This window comes from Canis lupus, chromosome 16 (assembly GCF_011100685.1).
Source record: "Canis lupus familiaris isolate Mischka breed German Shepherd chromosome 16, alternate assembly UU_Cfam_GSD_1.0, whole genome shotgun sequence".
NCBI classification, from domain to species: domain Eukaryota; kingdom Metazoa; phylum Chordata; class Mammalia; order Carnivora; family Canidae; genus Canis; species Canis lupus.
In genome coordinates this window covers 12,212,899-12,233,407 of record NC_049237.1, presented here as the reverse complement: position 1 = coordinate 12,233,407, position 20,509 = coordinate 12,212,899, and the positions used below count along the sequence as shown (strand labels likewise).

The window sequence follows — 20,509 nt, the reverse complement described above, 5'->3', positions numbered from 1 at the left end:
GACGGGACGCAGTGTCCTTCAGGGTTCCTTCCACCTGGGGGATTCTGTGATCTTAGATGCAGATAGCATCGGCCGTCAGTGAATGGGCAGCCAAAAAGCAAGCCAGGTTAATATAGCAAAGGTCGAGGGAAAAACTGTGTGAACCTGATTAATTTGGGGGAGTCCTTTTCTATTTCAGGAAGGGCTAACATTTTAGGAAATTCAACTATTTCCCACCAGCCCCTTCTATAAGATCTTATCCCAATTCCTCCCAATCAGGAAAGCGAGGCACCTGTGTAGCATTTACATCAGCGTTAGCATGCATTCTCCAAAGGGGCTCAATGTATGCATGTGGGAGGATTGAAGGAGTTTGCTGTGTGTCAATTTGGGGTGTCTCTGGACCCCTACAGCCTCTTACTACCACTGTCAAATGCCCAGAAGGAGATGGCTATAGAAACCAACCTTTTGCCAGTGGCATTGTGGGCTGGTGAGTGAGGTGGGAGTGCCCACATGCCCTGACTCCCCAGCACGGCTGGTCTCTAACTCCCCATCCTCAGTAGTGCTAGCCTAGAGGTTCAGGGCAGGACAGGATACCCACGCCTGGCCATACTCTTCCCCTGGGTGAATGTTCATGTCTCCCTCAGCACCTTGGAGTCTTCCTCCCAGAATAGAAATGACTCATTAGGTAAAGCTGCTTAAAACAAACTGTTGGCCCAATAAGAATAGAAATCAAGAGTTACCTTGCTGCCAGAGGCCAGAGCATAGCCTCCTCCCACCAGAATGACAATCTCCCAGGGCATGGTCTTCTGGAAGTCCTTCCATGTAATGATGGGCTCTGTCCCCAGGGAGGGCTCCTGGCTCTGCCCTGGATCACAGGTAGAGGAAGAGCAGGATGAGGGTTTGTGGAGACAAGGACCTAATTGGTGAACTGATGGCTGGGGAGGCTGCTCTGCTATTGGGGGGCAGAAGGGGAGCCTCAGAACAGCCTTGGTGAGGCTCTTCTGAAAATTCTGACTTGGGTATGGTTGACCAGAGCCAGCCCTGACTTCTTCCCTTGAACCTCTCTCACCATCACTCTTCTTCCCAAAGCAAGGCTTCTTTGCTGGAATCAGGAAGAGGAGGAAGCCGAGGAAAACAGAGACCGTGGCATCGGTGCGGTAGCCCTTCCTAGCAAAGAAATGAGCAGGGCTGGGGGCAGAGGGCCAGGAGGGAGGGGAACACCAGGTCTCAGGACGGTCTGTGGGAACACAGTGCCTCTCTTTAGGGCCCAATCTAGAGGGTCCTCCGCCTGCCTTCCTGCATCAGCTGCCATACTGATTTAATGGGCAAGGGTTGGAGGCCGGAGGCCGGGCCCCACTAGTGTAGACGTCTCGGTGTGGATCATGGGCCCATTAGAAGGAGAGATCAGGGGTTATTTCGATAGAGGAGACTATGGAAGGATAACTTCTCTTTCCTACAAGGGTCACACTTCTGTGTGTGTCTTTGCTCAGTTGAGAAGCTGAACAGAGAGAGCTGTGGCCCTGGTCCTCGGGGGTCCTGTGGGGGTGGCCCTGGGGCCTCTGCCTGCCACTGCCTGCCTCAGCCTGCCAAGGCCTCGGCCACCTCCGGCCACACTCTCTCACAGCTGGCCTTTGACCTTAAGCCTCAGAGCCACCTGCAAGACAACTGAGGTTTCAAGAGCTTAGGAAACAAAACCAAGGTCACATGGCTGGTCAGGGGGCAGCATGAAATCCCAACCCCAGACTCAGATGCCACATGCTCTGTTTTCTTCCTGCCTCCACACTTTGGCTTCCCTCAAGAGAGGCCACTTGCAAGGGGATGTTGTGCTTCCTGGGCTCATGGCTGCCCCTGCGAGCCAAGGAGGGACACCCTGCCTGAAGGATCTGCATCAGGGGATGATTCTTAAAGGAGGAGACAAGACCACTTACTTCTCAAAGAAAGAATCCCAGCCAGGAACAAAGCCAGGCTCCCGGGTAAACCACAGCACGGTCATCAGGATGAAGAAAAATCCAGTTACCATTTCAGGGTAGCTATGAAATACAACAGGAAGAGCTGCTCCGGGATCTGGGAGGTCTCTGCTGGCTTCTTCACTCCTCCCGGCGGGGGGGGGGGGGGGGGGGGGGGGGGGGGCTGCTGCTGTGTCCAGAGCCCCCATCCTGGAGACAGAACAGCCACTGCCCCGCTGCTCTGAGCAGCCCGACTGAAGTGGGAAGAGGGCCAAGAAGATGCCAGAAAACAGGATGTCGCCCGTGTCTCCGGGAGCAGCTGAGGTAGGAAGGGAGGAGGGGGCACAGCCGCAGACATTGAGGCAACAATAGAGAGCAGGGCCTCCTACGAGGACACAGTGACACAGGCCCCCACACTCGGCTAGTGGGCCTGGAGCGGCCACAACCCTTCGGAGGGAATTTGACGATGCTACCAGGAGCCTTAAATTTGGTCCTTCCTTTCGTGTAAGGGAATAACCAGAGATGCACAGTGATATGTTACCTACTTAAAGATTAAACACTGAAAGTGGAAACAACCTACATATTCAGTGATATCCCGTGACATCAGATACATTTTGGTCTAACTGTAGGTTCAAATGTGATGCATCTGATCATTATGTTTGCACTGCAGAGCTAATGGCCTGGGAATAAGAGGACAGTCTAGCGCTGAGTGAAAAAAGACCATGTTCAGTTTGGACTGAGTTTTAGCAAAAATGCATATAATTTTGCACAAAAAAACAGAAGGAAGAGTAATTACGGTAACAGTTGGGAACAGTTAACACTGAATAAAAGGAAAGTCCGTTTTAGTTCTCTCTTTCTATTTTCCGTATTTTCTGAATGCTCTACAATGAACATGCACTCCTTTTATAAATCAAACCATTTAAAAATACTGCTTATACCAGGATCCTTTTGCCTAAAGCCATCTGCCTACACCATGAAAGGAGAAAAACCCCACCAAGTAGGATCTGTGGTCACTGGAGAAAGCCGATGATGGCTGAGGGGGTGGTGATTCCTTGGGCCCTCTGGCTTTAAGTCTGCATTTGATGATGCTCGATGCCCCCCAGCTTCCTAGGAGTGGCCCTGGGACTGGCAGTGGTCCGTTCAGAGCAGTGTGGGGCGCTGACTTCACAGGACATTGGGTCTGTCCCAAGAGGGTGCTGTGTTGTCTCACACTTCCTTCCCCGGCCCCCCATCTGCGCCATCCACCCCACACCATGGCTATACCTTGGACTTGGAACACGACAAAGGGGGAGGGCGGCCTCCTGCAATCTGGGCCAGCTGGCCTTGGGCATTCAGCAGCATCTCTAAGTGCCAGGATTCGTAGCTGTGGAAAGCCCCCCAGCGCAAGGGACTGCCAAGAACAAGGCTGCTTGTGTGCTCACTTTACCTGCCATGCTTTCTCTCCTGGAGGAGGAGAGAGGATGAAGGGCTGATTTTTACCTAATGGCTCCCAGCTTTTCATATTCCTCTTGGATTCTCTTCTCTGACAGCTCTTCCCTTTTGGTCTTCTTCTTCTTGCTTAGAGAGCAGGTCTCTCTAAAGCTGAGAAAGAAGAAGAGCAGAAGGATAAAGAAAGCGTGCTTCTGAGGCCTAGAGGAGTCAAGGAGTAAGCAAATACTAAACTGCTGGCTGGCTGTAATCACTCACCCCCTCTTCCACACTCTGCCCCTCCAACCCCGGCTGTCCTACGACTCAGCCCCCCCTCAAACTCTCCCCTTGGCTTCCAGGACTATCCATCTGGGTGTATCTCTGGTGTATCGATGTGAAGGATCATGTTTGACAGACTTGTGTGAGTGTATGGATGGGGGGTAGTTTTTACATACAGAAGTATACAGCTGTCACTGATATTTGATAGTTGCCTCTGAGTTCTTGAAAAAAAAAAAAATCCAATGGGAGTCTTGGATCCCGTGAACCAAGACATCCTATTTATCTTCCCTTTATGTGTTTGAGGATCATCAAAATATGGTTATGAAGAAAAGCTTGCTAAGCAGATTAATATCAGAAATAATATTGCAAGAGGAATATCTAACTTGTGATTTGGAGAGATATGTGAATATTTCATGTAACTACTATGCATGAATCACTCATGTCTAGAAGATTCGATAGGAATCTATCGAAGCCTAAGGAATTCTTCTACTTGGAGTCACATTTCTTTAGAAGTTAGTTCAAATTACTCTGTCTGCTTTGAAAGAGATGAAACTACATTGACCACAGTCCCATTCAGACTTTTTATAAATCTGATACTTCCTTTAACCAGGTAGTTGGTGGGGGGGGGGGGGGTTTGGAGTGGGGGTTACCAGTTAGCTGGTGTTAAGAACATTCCATTGTAGAGCTTATAGTGAAGTGCCAAGGCCATGTATATTTAGTTCCTAGAACCGGTGATGCCTGACTCCCCGTCTAGTCCAGCGCCTTCTCCTCGCACATCCTCCGTGGTCACTTGGCAGCTCCCCCTTGGATAGTGCTCCCCAGGGCTCCCGCCATGACTCTGGAGGGATGGGAGAGCCTCGCTACCTCACTGGCAGGGCCCTGGGACTCACTTGCAGCCCAGGAACAGCCAGTGCATCCAGAACCAGCTGACCACCAGCATGATGAGGGAGATGGGAAAGCTGAAGAGGAACCAGGTGCCAAAGTTGACCACCTCTGCAGCTGGATACTGGCTGGAGGGGAAAGAACCAAGTCAGCGACTGGAAATGGATTCTCACGTGGTTTCTGGGGGGTGATAAGCTAAACGCTCCTTAAGAACACATACATCACAGCTAATGGTAGAGAGGACGGTAATGATACAGTGAAACATTATCTAGAACTCACGTATTTGACAGTTGTAACTGTACAGGACCCAGCCAAGAATGATGAAGTAAGCCAAAAAGGACACCTAAGCAACCAAACTTGATAAATCACTGAAGTGTATATATTTTGCACTCAGGAGAACCACTCAGGATCTGTTTGCTCTTCATTTATGGAAAGATCCTGGAAAGTTACTCATCTGGTTTTTAGGTCAACAGAGAATGGAAAGAGCAGTCTGGTATACTTTGTTTATAAGGAAACCAAAGGAATGTGAGCTTTGATTAGGGGATGCAAGGCACTGATTCTGGAGAAGTTGGACTCTAGAGCATCACGAAGGTTCCAGGTATTAACTGTGCCCATAGGGAACCGTGGCTTGGAATCCCCAAATATTTGATCAACATCCACTGCTATCCTAGGGGCTCAGGGAGGTTACCCAGAGGACTCTTCATTCCTCAGGAAGGGCTGTGGCCTCCAGCCCTGATGTTGTTTTCCTGGGGAGCTGGGATGGGCCACAGGTGAGCCATGACTTTAGCCAAAACAACGTCTGTGTTCCTTTCCTCTGGGATTGCTACCTCTAAGGTGGGAGGAGATTGCCCCTCTTTTCACACTAGGCACTGCGTGGAAAAAGAGACCAAGAGCAGATTCTCCTCTCCCCCCAAGAGAGAATGCAATGGAGAATGCAACGTCATCCCAGGGACATCCACTTTTTTGCACCGTGGTCTGGTCAGGGACTTACCTTTACCATCCACCTGCTTCTTGGGAAATTGTGACAGCTTGTGCCTCCCCTAAGGGCCAGAGTGGCTCACTGATAGCGGGTGGCGGGAAGAAGGACTTTTGGAGCTAGAAGGATACCAGAGGGCGTAAATCACTGGGTGACTCACTCTGGCCTGCGCAGGCTAACCGGCCTAAGGTCTGTTGCGTCATCTTCTCTGTACATAGAAATCTAGGCCCTGCTCCTGGACTCAGGAAAAAGGAATGGGCTTTTAGAATAGATTAAATAAACTTTTGTGGGTGAATATGAGGGCCTACTACCATTTACGGCACTTTAGAAAGTGTAGCAACTAACTTGTAGATTTTTGCAACACGGCCAGGCTGAACCCAGGGGGTGGTCTGTTCACCAACGCCAAGAGAAACAGTGTGGCGGCACTTTCAGACAGTGGAGATCCAGAGAGCCCACCGTCCTTTCACAGGATCCCTATCGTCCACGTAAGCCACGGTTGTGACTAAAGGTACCATGACAGCCCAGGAAGGAGGCTAAGAGAATATGAATTGGCCCGACCACAGGGTGAATCAGGAATTAAAGAGCAGAGACTCAGAGTCTGGACAGAGTAATATGATGTGAGGATTCTCACAGCTCAGATCCTGGGGACTTGGGTCTTAACATTTCATTGGCCCTTCCTCCTCCCGTCTCTTCCCCCCTCCCTCTCCTTCCTTGCTTCCTTCCTTCCTTTTCCTGCCAAAGTGAAAGGAGTGCTTCTGCTCTTGTCTGATCTCTTTCTCTCCTGTCTGCTCTAGAACCCTTCCTGCGTTCTCAGGGACATCAGGCTATCAGTCGTCCCCTCTCTCCCAAATCTTTCATCTTCCTCTCACCTGGATGTCCCTATCTACATTCAAATGTCCTCCATCTTAAAAGTCCCTCTTGACCCCACTTGACTCTTCCGTTATCATTATCCCATACCTCTCCTTCTCATCACAGACAACTTTGTCCACTCACCCCCAGCTTACTCCTCAACTCATGGAAATTTGGCTTCACTTTTCAGTCACTTGACCGAATTGCTCTTGCCTAGGTCACCAGTGACCTTCATGTCATGGAATTGAATCTTTTTGTCCTTTTGCTTAGTCATTCAGCCACTTTAGACAGTATGGCTCATGCCTTCCTCCTTGAACGCTTTCTTCCCTTGGATAGAATGACACCAGATTTTCCTCTTCCCTGTGTGATACCCTATTGTCCTCTCATTTATAGTCTACTTTAAAAATTTGAGCTTAATATTTATGGCCCCTGCTCTACTTACTCCATATATTCTCCCAGAGTGATGGATCTCCTTCACTTTCTTGGCTTCACTTGCCACATGCCTCCCACCAGGACCCACTACCATCTAATTAGTGGGCCCCAGTACAAAATGCAAATGTGGGGCTGCTTGTTCAAAAATGATTAAGAATTCCCAGATGGTGACAGTGGACCATCAAGCTAAGTGTGGGGTCCTTCTCAGCATCGTGGTCCAGTGGGACCGTACAGGTCATGTGCTCAGGAAGACAGCTCTGCAGGCCGCTGACTTTAAATCTATGCCTTTCACTTAAAAATGTTTAGGAGATTCAGAGCTGTGTATCCCTCTGGCCATCTCAACCTCTACATCAACATCTCCTTATTTTTCTGCTCCTTTAGGTCAAGGGCAACTCTGTTCTCCCAGCTGCGGAGACCATGAGTCTGACAATCAGACTTGGCCCTTCCCTCCCTCAGGCTCTTTCTAATCCTATTGAGGCTGGTCAAGCCTACCTCTGCCTTTCTCTCAAATCTGACCACTTCTCCTCACTGCTGCCTGGGTTTGCAGGCCACCACCAGCTCTCTCCTGGGCATCTGCAGTGGTGTCCAAAGTTGTCCACCTGCTGCCTACTTTCTCTCTTCCATGTTTTCAATCCTGAATCAGTTTTCAAAACTATAAATCTGATCACCTTGCTCCCTGCCTATAATTCCTCAAAGGCTACTCACAGCCTTCCAGATGAAGTCCAAGTTCCTGAGTGGGCCACAGGAGGCCCTTTGCGATCTCTGTGTCTACCTCTGGCCTCCCTTTACCCTCTACCGTTCTCTCCTATGTGCTCTGCTCACTGGCCACTGAGTCCTTCCACTCACTGTTGTGTTGGTCTGGAAAACCTCCTTTTCTCCAGGGTATGCCCACTGTGCTTCCAGTATTGTTTCTGTAGCTGTGTCCTTGGGGAGCTGTGTCCTCCCTGTAGACTGGGCGGCCCCCGTGGGCTCTCCCAGAAGAACCACCCCCCCTCCAGTCACACCGAGCTATCATGCTCCATAGTCTCTTTTCCCTCTGGGTATGGAAACGGTTCCAGTTCCATTTTCTGCCCTATCCTTATCATCTCATTCTGCTCCCGACATGTACTGGGTGGTTGGTAGATATTTGTGGATCTGGTGAGTTCCTTACTTGTTGAAGTGTTCCAAGAAAATGAGGCTGGTAGACGTGCCAATGATGGTGGTCAGGCCCCCAATGGTAGCAGCATAAGATATGCTCAGAGACAGGCACTTGCAGATCATCTGGTCATGCTGGGACTTGTACTTTCTGTTGAGCTCCTGGTTCCTGGGGCCGGGGATCAGGACTAGTGGCTTTTCCTATCAGAGAAAAATTAGTGAATCTTTCCAACCCAGTGTGGGCTGTCCAGCACACAAAGCATGAAAGCAGGGGCACCACGGTGCCCTGGAAGGTTTGATGCTTGGGGGTCAGAAGGATAAATCCCCATCCTAGCTCTATCATTTACCAATTTGGGCAGCTCCTCTGAGTCACCTATTCTTCTGCAAAATGAAGAAAAGCCTATTTTCTCCACCAGATTGTTGTGAAGAGTAATTGAGGTAATATATGGAAAGCACTGAGAATACTTCCTGGCATTTAACAAATGGTAAGCGATAATTACTTTTGTTGTTAGTAACAGCATGTTCTATTTTCACCTGAACTCCAGCAGACCTGGTCGCTCTCCGCTTTGTGTGTCAGTGACACATGGGAGCTGGTGGTTCTCTCTCTGGATTTGGAGTAAAAGTCCTGCCTGGGAGAGGACTGAGAAATACGCCTTGGGAGGCGGAGGGAGTCCAATGTGTGATTCTCTCCTCACCCTTTTCTCCTTCTAGCCTCTTGGTTTTGAATCCCCACTCTCTCCCTTCCCTTGCATATGAGGCTGGCCTTCTGTGCTCCTACAAGGCCCTGCTTAGCCTGATGGTGTGGCCTTTCAGGGTCAGAGGTTGCTGACCTCTGGCCTTAAGTGTAGATAAAGAAGCAAGTGGGGCACTTGGCTGGCTCAGTCAGTTAAGTGTCTAACTCTTGTTTCAGATTAGGTCGTGGTCTCAGCATCCTGGGATGGATGGAGCCGCGCATTGGACTCCATGCTTGGCATGGAGCCAGCTTATGACTCTCTCTCCCTCTCCCTTTGCTTCTCCTCAGTGCACTCTCTTTCTCTCAAATAATAAATAAATAAATCTTAAAAAAAGAAAGAAAAAGAAAAGAAGCAGCAGCAAGTACCCTCTGCCCCTCCAGGCCTGGTGTCCTGCCAACTGAGTCTTCGTAAGACCCAGAGCCGCCTGATGCAAACATCAGGAGGCCAAATCCTGGGAAAGCCCTGGGAAAGAGGCCGCCTTGCCTCCTTTCTCAAAGCCTTTAACTAGTGCCCCACCTCCCAGGAGGGCCTGAGTTGGTCTGGACCTTGCAAGCCTTCCCGATAGATTCATTATTCGAGCTGTAAGAGAATTCAGATTCTCTGGTCTGGTGGTTTTCTAAATTTTCCATGAAAATTTTCATGGACCTCCAATATATAAAGCATAATGTAGCATTTACTAAGCATACATCTGTTTTATAACTGAAAGTAGACACGTGTGGTGAGGGAGACGTGGATTTGAATCGAGATATTCCTCAAATTACTGACTCTGAGGTCTTGGACACGCGATGTCACCTCCTTCCATTTCATCTGCAGAAATGGAGTTCAAGACTTGCTACCTCCCCCAGCCAAAACTAGGGAGAAAACGCTCAGCACACTGCACTTGGTACATAATCGGTGTTTCATAAATGGTGGCAGTTACTGATGTTGATGGTGGATGTTAAAGAATTGAGATTTAAAAAAAAAAGAATTGAGATTATTTGGATGGACACAAAAATTTGAAATCAAGGATTGTCAGTGATAACCGCAAGTTCATGCCAGCTTCAATATCCATTTTGTTTCTGTATGTTGTTTCAGTGGGATAGTAAGTAGCAGGAAAATACTCATTCACACAAAAAAGGTAGTTTTCTTGCAATCTTAGAATACTCAAATATAATTTGCATTGTCCCCGAAGCACCCTTGGGAAAAAAATGTGAATACCTATGATCTAGTCCAACCCCCAGCTTTTATAGTTGAAGGAAAAAATAGGGCCTTAGATGGTACAATGACTTGCCAAAATCAACGGTGAGTTAGGTGTTTTATCTCCATGGCGCACGCAGGCCAGACATGTATGCGGATGGAGTGCCTGGTGACAGCACACTAGCCTGCCACCCTCATAACCTCAAGGTCAGTGCCCCTTGGGAAGCTCGAGAGGAATTCCATGTAGGAAACAGGGTCAGGGGGTGAGTTCCATTACCTGGGATCGGTGCTGCTTCTTGCCCTGGGGATTTGCTGTTTTGACTGGGTTGGTGACTGTGGGCACACCATTCAGGTTCTGTGAGGACAAAGACCATCCCTCTGTCAGGAAGGGGATGTGCTGGGCCTCCAGAGGTGTCACATAATCACCCCACGGCATCCCATGCCTCAGCACTGTGGCCATTGGAGACCAGAAGCCAGGGAGAGCATGCAGTGGGGAGCCACCCCACTGTGCCTCCGAGACACAGATTCCCATCCAGGTGGTGCCAAGCTGCCCACTTGCAGAGGCTTTCAAAACTTGGTAGAACATGGCTCTGTCCTTGTAGAAGAGCTTGACTTTCTGGAACTTCATTAGCTAATGAAGAATCCTTCATTTTTCTTTAACACGAAGAAAATGAAGAAAAAAAATCTCACCATAACAAAGTCCAGAGTTTGGTGATCAGAATTTGGGCTGATGTCAGAAGAGGTAGAACCAGTTCTGGGGGAAGGGGCGAGGCCATAGACTGTGTTTTCCTCTATAAATACAACCCTTTGGGGGGCAGCTGAGTGGCTCAATCGGTTAAGCATCCGACTGTAGGGTTCAGCTCAGGTCATGATCTCATGATCCATGATCCTTGCATCAGGCTCCATGCTCAGCAGGAGCCCAGCACATGTGTGTTCTCTTTCTCTAAAATAAATACATCTTTAAATATGGCCCTTTTTATACTACAGTTTTTGTATGGCATCCCCACCACAAGGAATCCCAAGGGTGAACCTGTGACTCTTGGAAATCTGGATGGCTGAGTATTGGGTTTCTTTTCTTTTTCTTTTTTTAAAATAAATTTATTTTTTATTGGTGTTCAATTTGCCAACATATAGAATTGAGTATTGGGTTTCCATGCAAATGTCTAACCTGCACTTTATGAGAGGGCTTATAACCTAAGCCCTCTCAGGGCCGGGATTCGGAGGCAGGCAACCCCTCACCCAGAGCCCATCCAGCCCTTCTCCTGTCCAGGCTCTTGGGAGCACCTCTCTGCTCCCACACCAGTGGCTGCCGCTGAGCCCCAGGACCAGCTGCCGGCCACCTCTGTCCCTGAGTTATCTTGAGGGGCCTCCAAGTGATCTTAAAGCACCGAAGAAACCCAAAGCCTTACCTTGTTCTGCATCAGAGAGGCGAAGTCTGCAGTCGACGGGCTGGAAGAAAGCAAAGAAAATGGGACAACGACATAGGACCAGAGTTCACGAGATAGGAATGCTGTCCCTCAGCCAACAGTGGTGTTTGGTGTAAGTGACCTCTGTAGGGTCTGGTTTCCTTGGCTACCCAGAAGACTAATCTCACATGGGTCTTCCTGGCCTTACAGAGATGCTGTCAGCATTTCCTCGGAAGCAGCGCTGACCCTCCTAGTAACTAAGATGGAGTGCTTTTTAGGGGCCAAGTCCACTTACATATGGACTTTAGTTCTCACGACAGTGCTATCCTCATAACAGACGGATGGCACAGGTACCATTGCCTGCATTTTTTTTTTTTTTAAGATTTTATTCATTTCAGTGCAGCCCGGTGGCTGAGTGGTTTAGCACCACCTTCGGCCTGGGGCATGACCTCACATCGGGCTCCTACAGGAAGCCTGTTTTTCCCTCTGCCTGGGTCTCTACCTCTCTCTCTGTGTCTCTCTCATGAATAAATAAATAAAATATTTATTAAAAAAAGATTTTATTCATTTCAGAGAGAGGAGAGCATGAAGAGGTGGGGGAGACAGAAGGAGAGGAAGAAGCAGACTCCCCGACATGGGCCTCAATCTCAGGACCCTGGGATCAGGATTTGAGCTGAAGGCAGGTGCTTAACCATCTGAATCACCCAGGCGCCCCCATAACTACATGTGTTTCCCACGTAGACAGTGGGCCCAGAGAGGAGCTGCTGTCTGTCTGTCTGTCTGCCTGGAGCCCCGGGGCCCCTGAGCACGTTCTCACAGCTGACTCGGCAAAGGTCACTGACTCTAAGGGACACCTGCAGAATGCTTATCTTTTTTTTTTTAATTTTTATTTATTTATGATAGGCACACAGTGAGAGAGAGAGAGGCAGAGACACAGGCAGAGGGAGAAGCAGGCTCCATGCACCGGGAGCCCGACGTGGGATTCGATCCCGGGTCTCCAGGATCGCGCCCTGGGCCAAAGGCAGGTGCCAAACCGCTGCGCCACCCAGGGATCCCCAGAATGCTTATCTGAGGCTGGAGGGGCGGGGGGGCCTGGGCTGTGTGTGGAGAGGGACAGATGAGAGCAAGGGGCTGGGATAGCGTCCGATCGCTGCTGCACCGCACGACTGGTGGCCTCCGCTCCTGCGCCCGCCCCACGGGTCCCCCCACCCCAGACAGGGGGGTGGCCCTGGACTGCAACGCTGCTTGGTGCTAGGTGCACGCTTCAGTTTGTCTTGGCTCGGGGACAGTGGTGCCGTGAGGACAGGCGGTGGCCGGGTGTGCAGGGCCGTCAGCGTCAGGGCTACCTTTGGGGAGGGTCAGGAGCTGATGGGGTTTGGGGGGAGGCGTTCTTTGAAGAGGGTTGGTAGCCTGGAAGGCGTAGAGTGGGCCGATGTTTCCTGTCCCTCCTTCCCGAAGCGGGGGAGAAGGCCAGCCCGGAGCCCCTCAGACAACCTGGGGGCTGGCCCCCCGGGGACCCTGGTGTCCTCACCCGGCTCACAGCCTGGCTCCCACCAGCACCCCGCTAGGGATTTCGAGGGGCTACTTGAGCTTTAGCTTTGGAGTCTGGGGACACATGTTTAGGTCCGCAGAAGAACGAAAGCAGGGCATGACGCTGGGTGTCATCTCAGGTGGCGCACAAGGACGGTGGCAGAGCCAGAGCTGCATGAAGAGTCCCTACCCCAGAGGCAGAGGCAACCCCAGAAAGAAGAGGCTCGGGGGGGGTGTGGTGGCAGATCCGGGAGGGCCTCACCACCGCCATCAGCCCGGCGCCATGCAGAAGCTCACCCGGAGGATGCTCCAGGGACGCTGAAGGGGGGCCCCTGCAAGTGAGAGGGCCAGGGGGTCTCAGAGAGGGGAGGATGCCCGCAGAGGTCAGAAGCAGCAGAGGGAGAGCAGGGCCCAGAGGTTGGGAGGAGGGAAGCTGAGAGAGGAGTCTGTCCCCATGCACTCTGACCTCTGACCCTGCAGGCCTGGGGGATAGGCAGCAGGTGCTGCAGCCGAGAGGCCAAAGTTTTGATGAGTGGGGACCAGACTGTGGACTATCTGCGAAGGAGCTCATTGTGTTCCAACACCGAAAGGAACCAGAGAGAAGCGAGGTTTGCCTGAGATTTCATCAGGGCCGTGGACTGGGACGGGGTGGCCGTGACGGAAGGCAGCGGTGCGGGGGAGGAGCCGAGCTCGTCCCCACCCTTGGGGCTCTCCCAGTTCCGCTCGGGGCAGCTCTCGTTGCCCATGAAGACACCAGACTGCAGAACTCAGCTCTGCTGCACACCCAGCTTTTCCAGGCACTATTCCTCACAGTACCCCTTGAAGGCCACATGTTGATATACAATTTCTGGAAGAAGTGAGCTGTTAATGGATCTGGTTCCCACGAATGTTTGGGGGTGTGTTTCTCCTGTTTTAGCTTCTCTCGGCCCCCACACAGCTCTTTCATCAACTGTCCTCAGCTCCACTGCCTGTCACCTCATCTTTCCCTGTCGTATCTGGCAAGGCCCAATCTAATAAGACCACATCTAGTATCTAAAAGATACTTTGTGATTCTCCGAGCGTCTCCGGTGACATTTATTATGCTTTTTCCATTAATTAAATGTATGATTTTCCTAAGGATGCAGTTCTGATGAGATTCTACTTGGCAGATGTGCGGACAATCAGATTGAGCCCGCCTGTCTCTTCCCGCATGACTGCAACACCCTGTGGTTGAGGAGTTGCCCTCTGGATCTTGGCAGGTGGTTCCCAGGTACAGAGAGGAAATTGAGGCAGAGGAAAGTGATGGTGTTGCAAGATGTGAGCTTGGCCCTTACACCTAAAAGAGCTCTCTAAGGACGCCTGGGGGGCTCAATGGTGGGGCGTCTGCCTTCGGCCCAGGGCATGATCCTGGAGTCCCGGGATTGAGTCCCGCAGCGTGTCTCTGCCTCTCTCTGTGTGTCTCTCATGAATAAATAAATGAAATCTTAAAAAAAAAAAAAATGAAAGAGCTCTCTAGGAGCTCAGGTACCAGCTTTCCTGACCTCTGGGATAGGCCTGGCGAGATTCTGTCTGAGAGGAGGGCAGTCATACTCACTCTTCATTGACAAAGATGAGTTCCAGAGAGGGTTGGCTGTTGTTTACATCAAGACCTGCAGTAGCAAAGGAAAGCAGACGTGAGACGTGGAGGCGGAGCAAACTGTGTAAGGCCTGGGCTCAGGGCTGGGGCTGAATGGGGAGGGCATATCTTGCTGGAGGCATGCATGGCAACTCCCCTTCCCTCTGCTCTGAAAGCATGGCAGGGCTTGCAGACACACAGGCAGCCCAGGGTGTTGTCAGAACCCTTGAGTGTTGGGGTGAGGGGTGCATGGAAAGGAGCAGTGGTGGCTGCTGTGAGAGGGGAGAAAGGAAAGGCCAGGAATGCAGGGTTACAAGGGAGCTTGAGGTTCAAGGGCTGGTCTGGAACGGAGGGGAGGAGAGGGGCATAGGTGAGGGGTCTGAGCTGGGCAGTGTCACAAGAGGAGGGGCCAGGGGCAAAGGGGAGGTGAACTCCAGCAAACTGTACTGATGGGCTCGGCCTCTTCGGCGCTGGAGTTGCCAGCCACGAGCTGCTCCTCCTCGGCACTGACCAGCTCCTGCAGCACGGCCTCCACGATGGGCATCACCATGGCGGTGGTGGACGTGTTGGAGAGCCACATGGAGAGCATTGTGGTGCAGCACATGAAGCAGAGCAGCAGCCTGCAAGGCAGCGGCGCTGGGGCATGGTTCCACGGCATGGCCATCTCCCAGGGGCCACCCCGCTCACTTCACAGGGCTACTTTGGGGCCTCCTAACAAACCCGATGGAGCCGGCCTAGAGAAGGGTGGGGTGCAGGTGTGTATCCAGAAGATCGGGGTCTTATGTGGTGCATTCAGCTTTGTACTCCCAGGACTTGGCACAGAGTAAACATTAAATTAATGTTTGTTGAATGGATAAATCACACTTCACGGGCTCATGGCCTCAGCTAGAGAAAGCCCTTCCTTAAGCGAAGACTAGCTTTGCTCGTGGGTGCACAGGGCAGAGACCTACTGATTGCTCGACTCTGCAGACTTTAACTTGGTAAAGATGTGTGTTTTATGTATAATGGAATTCTTCTTTTGCCCTGCAGCCAGCCATTCTTCAGGCACAATTACAGTCCTTGCTTCGCAGCCACGTGGCCGGAGTTACTAGTGACCAAATAGAGACTAACGTATGGAGTTCACAGTTTCGCCCACCCCCTGCCCCACTGCCAGCTTGCTGAAAGCACAGCCCCCACCAAGCCACACAAGTGTCCCATATCACTGTGTGCACTTTTCCAGCAGATCTTGAGGAGTCAACACTTGGAGGAAAACACTAACAAAAATAACTTTCAGGTTATTTTGCTTTGCCTTTGAGGACATACAATGTGTCGGAGCAGACATGATTCTCACATCTATAAGACAAGCCAACGTAAAGACTTATCCACATTTATGACTTGGGATGGGGTCGCTGGCTTCACGCAATGTGGGGACAGCGCATCTATCGTGTGGATTATGTTAGGCAGGCCCACGTCCTGGTGATGTTTCTGTTTAGGTTGACGGTGACCTGAGCTTGCCTGGCCTGGCCCCCCAACAGCAGACAGAGAGCACCGCGGTGTGTGGGGTGTGTGTGGTGGAAACATGCTGGGGGATGGTTAAATGAGAAAGAGTGGGGATGCAATGGGGTAAGCATTCTTGAGTTGGACTCTGAGCTTGAGTACACAGAGGTTTCAAAGAGCTGTGGAGTCCCAACGCCATGTGTAGATGCCACTGTGTGCCTAGTAGGTGGAGTGTGGGGTGCACGTTTATTACTGAGCAAGGGGACAAGTTAACACCAAATTAAGCTGTAGTTAAATGGGAGATAGGAATCTCCTTTGAGGCATGGACCTGTGTCCATCAAAGTGACTACTGTTGAAAACTGGTACCGTATCATTTATTTATACTCTATTGGACTCCCAAAGGAGTCAGGGCAGCTTATATAAAATGTCGCAGGGAAGCCGTAAACAGCAGGAGGTAAGACCTGTGTTCCAAAGGGAAGAGAGGAGCAGTGTTGTTCGATTGCAGTAGAGGTGAGGTTAACACAGAAGCCTCAATCCTGACTTGCCCACACGTTCCCCGAGGTTGGGAATGTCTCCACTGGCGCTCCTGGCCGCCGACAGACAAGAGGCCAGGGCCCAGCGCGCGCTGCAGCGCATCTCCGACGCCCGATCAGTGGCCACATGTCTGGGCGGGGACAGCGAGAGCTCAGGGTGGAGGGGAGGACTCCTCCACGGCTCCTTAAGCGACAGAGGAGAAGACACCCACTTCCTTGTCTGGCCGGGTCCCTGTTACACCCGCAAAGGTTGAGAAACAGTTTGTGGTCATCTGCCTCGTTTTACCCAACGAGGTAGGTTGTGACCTACCCCGGGTTTTGTGACTTGCTGCCCGTGAAGTCTAGGTTGCTCAGATAAGGTATTTAGAGTATGATCATAAATGACACCAGAGTCACACACTCAAGTCTCAGATCGGGGGCCTCTGGTGGAGGGGACAGGCAGGAGCCCAGCAGCCCTGATGTCATTCCATCCCCGTTAGTAGGGAAACAACCGGGATGTCACCCTGTGGCCTGGGAGCCTGGCCAGGTGGCCCCGGGGAGCTGCGGAGGCGCTGCGCTGGGCACCCCGGGAGCTACTCACATGCCCGGCTTGGCTCCGGCCATCAGGACCATGCGCAGAGCGATGCGCTTGTGCAGGTTCCACTTCTCCACGGCAGCCGCCACGCAGATGACGCCCACCAGCAGCAGCGTGGTGTTCTTGAAGTACTCAGCGGCCACCTGCGGGGACACGGCGGCTCAGCCCTCCCGCCGGCCGGGGCGCAGCCCAGCCCAACACAGCCCATCCTCTCTCTCTCTCAAGATCTCACCTACTTATTCCTGAGACACACGCAGAGAGCCCGATGGGGGACTCCATCCTGGATCCTGGATCCTGGATCACGCCCTGGGCCGAAGGCAGATGCCCAACCACTGAGCCACCCAGGCATCCCCCCACTAAAAATTTAAAGCGTAAAATAACTCTGGGTTCATCCCCAAATCTCATCTTTTCCTTTAGCTTTTTAGAAAGTTATGTTCATTTTTTTTATTAGAAAATTAATACATGCTCATTATGGAAAACTTCATAGAAAAGTTTAAAGGTGAAACTACCCTTAATCCTACCACTGTCCTTACTTTGGTATATTTCTACTTTATGTCTACATGGGCACATAATCAGATTTATACAGTATGTAGTTTTATATTCTGCTCCTCCCACCTTAACATCAGACCCTGATCATTTTCTTATTTGACTTCACTGTTTTGGAAAAATTCATGTTAATAGAGGCATAACATATCACAGAATTTGGCTCATTTTCCTTTCATTGAATGTTTAGGCTGATTCCTTTTTTTAAGACTACAAATGGAACAAAGAATCTGTTTAAATCATCAACTTTATATAAATGTGATTATTTCCTTGAGGGTATCTTTGTAGCTTGCTTTAAATCCTTAAAACCTCTTAAAAATTTAAATAACTGCAAATAAGGGCACCTGGGTGGCTCAGTCAGTTAGGTGTCTGCCTTCGGCTCAGGTCATGATCTCAGGGTCCTGGGATCGAGTCCCGCACATCAGGCTCCCTGCTCAGGGGGGAGTCAGCTTCTCCCTCTGCCTCTGATGCTCCCTGCCCCTGCTTATGCCCACGTGCTCTCTCTCTCCAATAAATAAAATCTTAAAAATAAATAAATAACTCCAAATAATTCCCAAGTTGCAGAGTTCCAAAGTGATAACAGTATAAGGAATGCCCATACACTGTCTATATTTTTTTTTCCCCTGAACTGTTTGAGGGTAAGTTATGTATGTTTTAGCTTTTTCCCGAAAACACTTCAGTGACTGTTTTCTATGAACAATAATTTTTTTCCCGAAAACACTTCAGTGACTGTTTTCTACGAACAATAATTTTCTCTTCCACAACCAAGCACCAGTAATTAACTCCTTCCTGCCCCTTAACGACAAGGAAGTTAAAGCTGGGGCTGTTTAGATGCTTCTGTGTTTGAGGTCTGCAGATCAACCCTGCATTGATTTCTCCACTTGGAACATTCTCTTCTCTGTTTTATTTTTATTTTTTTTAAAAGATTTTATTTATTTCTTCATGAGAGACACAGAGAGAGAGAGGCAGAGACACAGGCAGAGGGAGAAGCAGGCTCCATGCAAGGAACCGGATGTGGGACTCAATCCTGGGGCTCCAGGATCACACCCTGGGCCAGAGGCGGCGCTAAACCACTGAGCCACCAGGGCTGCCCTCTTCTCTGTTTTATAATCAGATTTCAAATCCCAGTTGAGGCCTTCCTCGTGAAAGAAGAAAACTCCTATGACTCTGGCCTCTGACTCTAGAACATTTCCTGTGGGCACCATAATTCCACCCCTCACAGAGCAGCCAGGGCGATGCTTGACTATGTTGCTTCATGCTTACACTGTTTTTGTTTTTGTTTTTTTTTTTTATGTGTACCTCTCTCGTCTCTCTCAACTTAATTTTAGGCTGCCAACAGGCCAAGGGCCATGCTTCTTTGAGTATCTCTTAACCTCTAGGAGTCCAAGATGCAAAAGTAGATGCTCAATAAATATTTCTCACACCCGGAGTTGTTCCCAACGAGGGAACCATGACAGAAACGGACAGGAAAAGATACAGAGGCGTTGAACTTCTAATGTAGAGACCCTCTGTAAAGGGGGAAAACAAGAACATTTCTCATTGCAGGAAAGCTGAAAATTGGAGGAAACGTAAATATAGTAAACTATGTGGTGTTGGAAATAAGCAAAAGCGACATAATCCTACTGGTAAACTTTGATTATTGAATTCACAGAAACCATGGTGTACCTTTACCAGGAGGAGAAGCGGGGGATGTAAGAGGACAAAATCCTCGTCTGCTGTCCTCACAAGTCAACTGAGAGTGTCTACAAGTGATAACCCAAGAATTAATATAAGAATATCAAGTAAGAGGGGAGCCCGGCTGGCTCAGTAGGTAGAGCACGCCACTCTTGATCTCTGGGTGGTGAGTCCCAGCCCCACATGGGTATAGAGATTATTAAAAATAAAATCTTAAAAAAAAAAAGAAAGAAAATCTATATGGTGTTTAATTCCAGAAGAATCAGTTAACGAAGAAGAAAATTAGTGGCCCTGGGTGGGGGTGGGGGGCTCGGTGGGGGTGCAGAGGGCGAGGGGTGGGGAAGGCAGCTGCTGGTTTTGCGTTGTGGTTCAGTATTATTTGATTTTTTAAACACGGCTGACCCTTTGACAGCCTAGAAGCCACGACAAAGCAGCACGCTCCGTTTCTCCCTCCCGTCCCCTTCATGTCCCATGGAGAGGTCCTTGTGTTTCCTGGATGAGCTCTATGTAGGACAAGAAGGGTCACCTGCCCTCCCCGTGACCATTTCCTGGAAGAGCCCTCTGCTTCTGCTTAATCTAGTTCTTGTCCCCCAACCCAGTCGTCAGCTGGCACTGTCACTGGTGCTTCCTGCCGGGCAGGGAAGACTCCCTGGCTCTGAGGGCTGGTGACTCTAGGGCACAGTCCCCTCTGGGAGCGGCCGGGAGGCCTCTGGGCTGCGGGAGCATCAGGGAAGACGGTGCCCTGGTGGGAGGGGGGGCACTGCGGGGATGCCTCAGGGCATCCGAGACCTGTCTTACTGCACCCGAACTTTCCTGGAAGTCTGGGGTGGGCAGCTCTGGGGCGGACTCGGTGTTTTCTTTTCCTCTATCTACTGAGGAAGGAAACCTATGGGAGACATGAGTAGAGGGAGTGGTCCCTTTACTGGCCCCATGACTCCCATGACTCCAGACCCCTGCAAAGCCTTTTTTTTTTTTTTAAATGAGAGATACACTGGGTATTATACTATATGTTGGCAAATCGAACTCCAGTAAAAAAATACACATATAAAAAAAGAGAGAGACACAGAGAGAAGCAGAGACACAGGCAGAGGGAGAAATAGGCTCCCTTTGGGGAGCCCGATGTGGGACTCGGTCGCAGGACCCTGAGATCATGACCTGAGCCAAAGGCAGATGCTCAACTGCTGAGCCACCCAAGGGCCCCCCACCCCAACTGCAAAAAGCCTTTACAAAGTCTCGGGGTTACTTTCCCAGGGGACTGGCTGGCAACATTTTCATTTTCTGCCTCTTTAGCATGTAGCAGAATAGAATGCCGGGTGGTGGTGGCATTTGAGGAGCCCAGAGCCTACAGGACAGTGGGGCCACATTCTCGGGATTCCTCTCAAGGG

General features: G+C 50.5%; 1 protein-coding gene across 5 annotated transcripts in view; it reads right to left on the bottom strand.

The window, feature by feature from the left end:
• SLC13A4 (solute carrier family 13 member 4) overlaps positions 1-20,509 on the bottom strand; it is a 40,675-nt gene that overhangs the window by 7,684 nt on the left and 12,482 nt on the right. For all 5 annotated transcript variants that reach the window (XR_005371268.1, XM_038559451.1, XM_038559449.1 and 2 more), the window contains 11 exons: positions 16,914-17,050; positions 14,772-14,944; positions 14,304-14,358; positions 11,204-11,243; positions 10,072-10,149; positions 7,901-8,085; positions 4,502-4,621; positions 3,405-3,506; positions 1,908-2,009; positions 1,049-1,146; positions 720-844 (listed from right to left, as the gene is read on the bottom strand). Coding sequence is in view for 4 of the 5 variants with exons in the window: in XM_038559451.1 (XP_038415379.1) it covers positions 720-844; positions 1,049-1,146; positions 1,908-2,009; positions 3,405-3,506; positions 4,502-4,621; positions 7,901-8,085; positions 10,072-10,149; positions 11,204-11,243; positions 14,304-14,358; positions 14,772-14,944; positions 16,914-17,050 (1,215 nt within the window). In the remaining variant the exon portion in view is untranslated. The remainder of the gene's footprint in view (positions 1-719; positions 845-1,048; positions 1,147-1,907; positions 2,010-3,404; positions 3,507-4,501; positions 4,622-7,900; positions 8,086-10,071; positions 10,150-11,203; positions 11,244-14,303; positions 14,359-14,771; positions 14,945-16,913; positions 17,051-20,509) is intronic.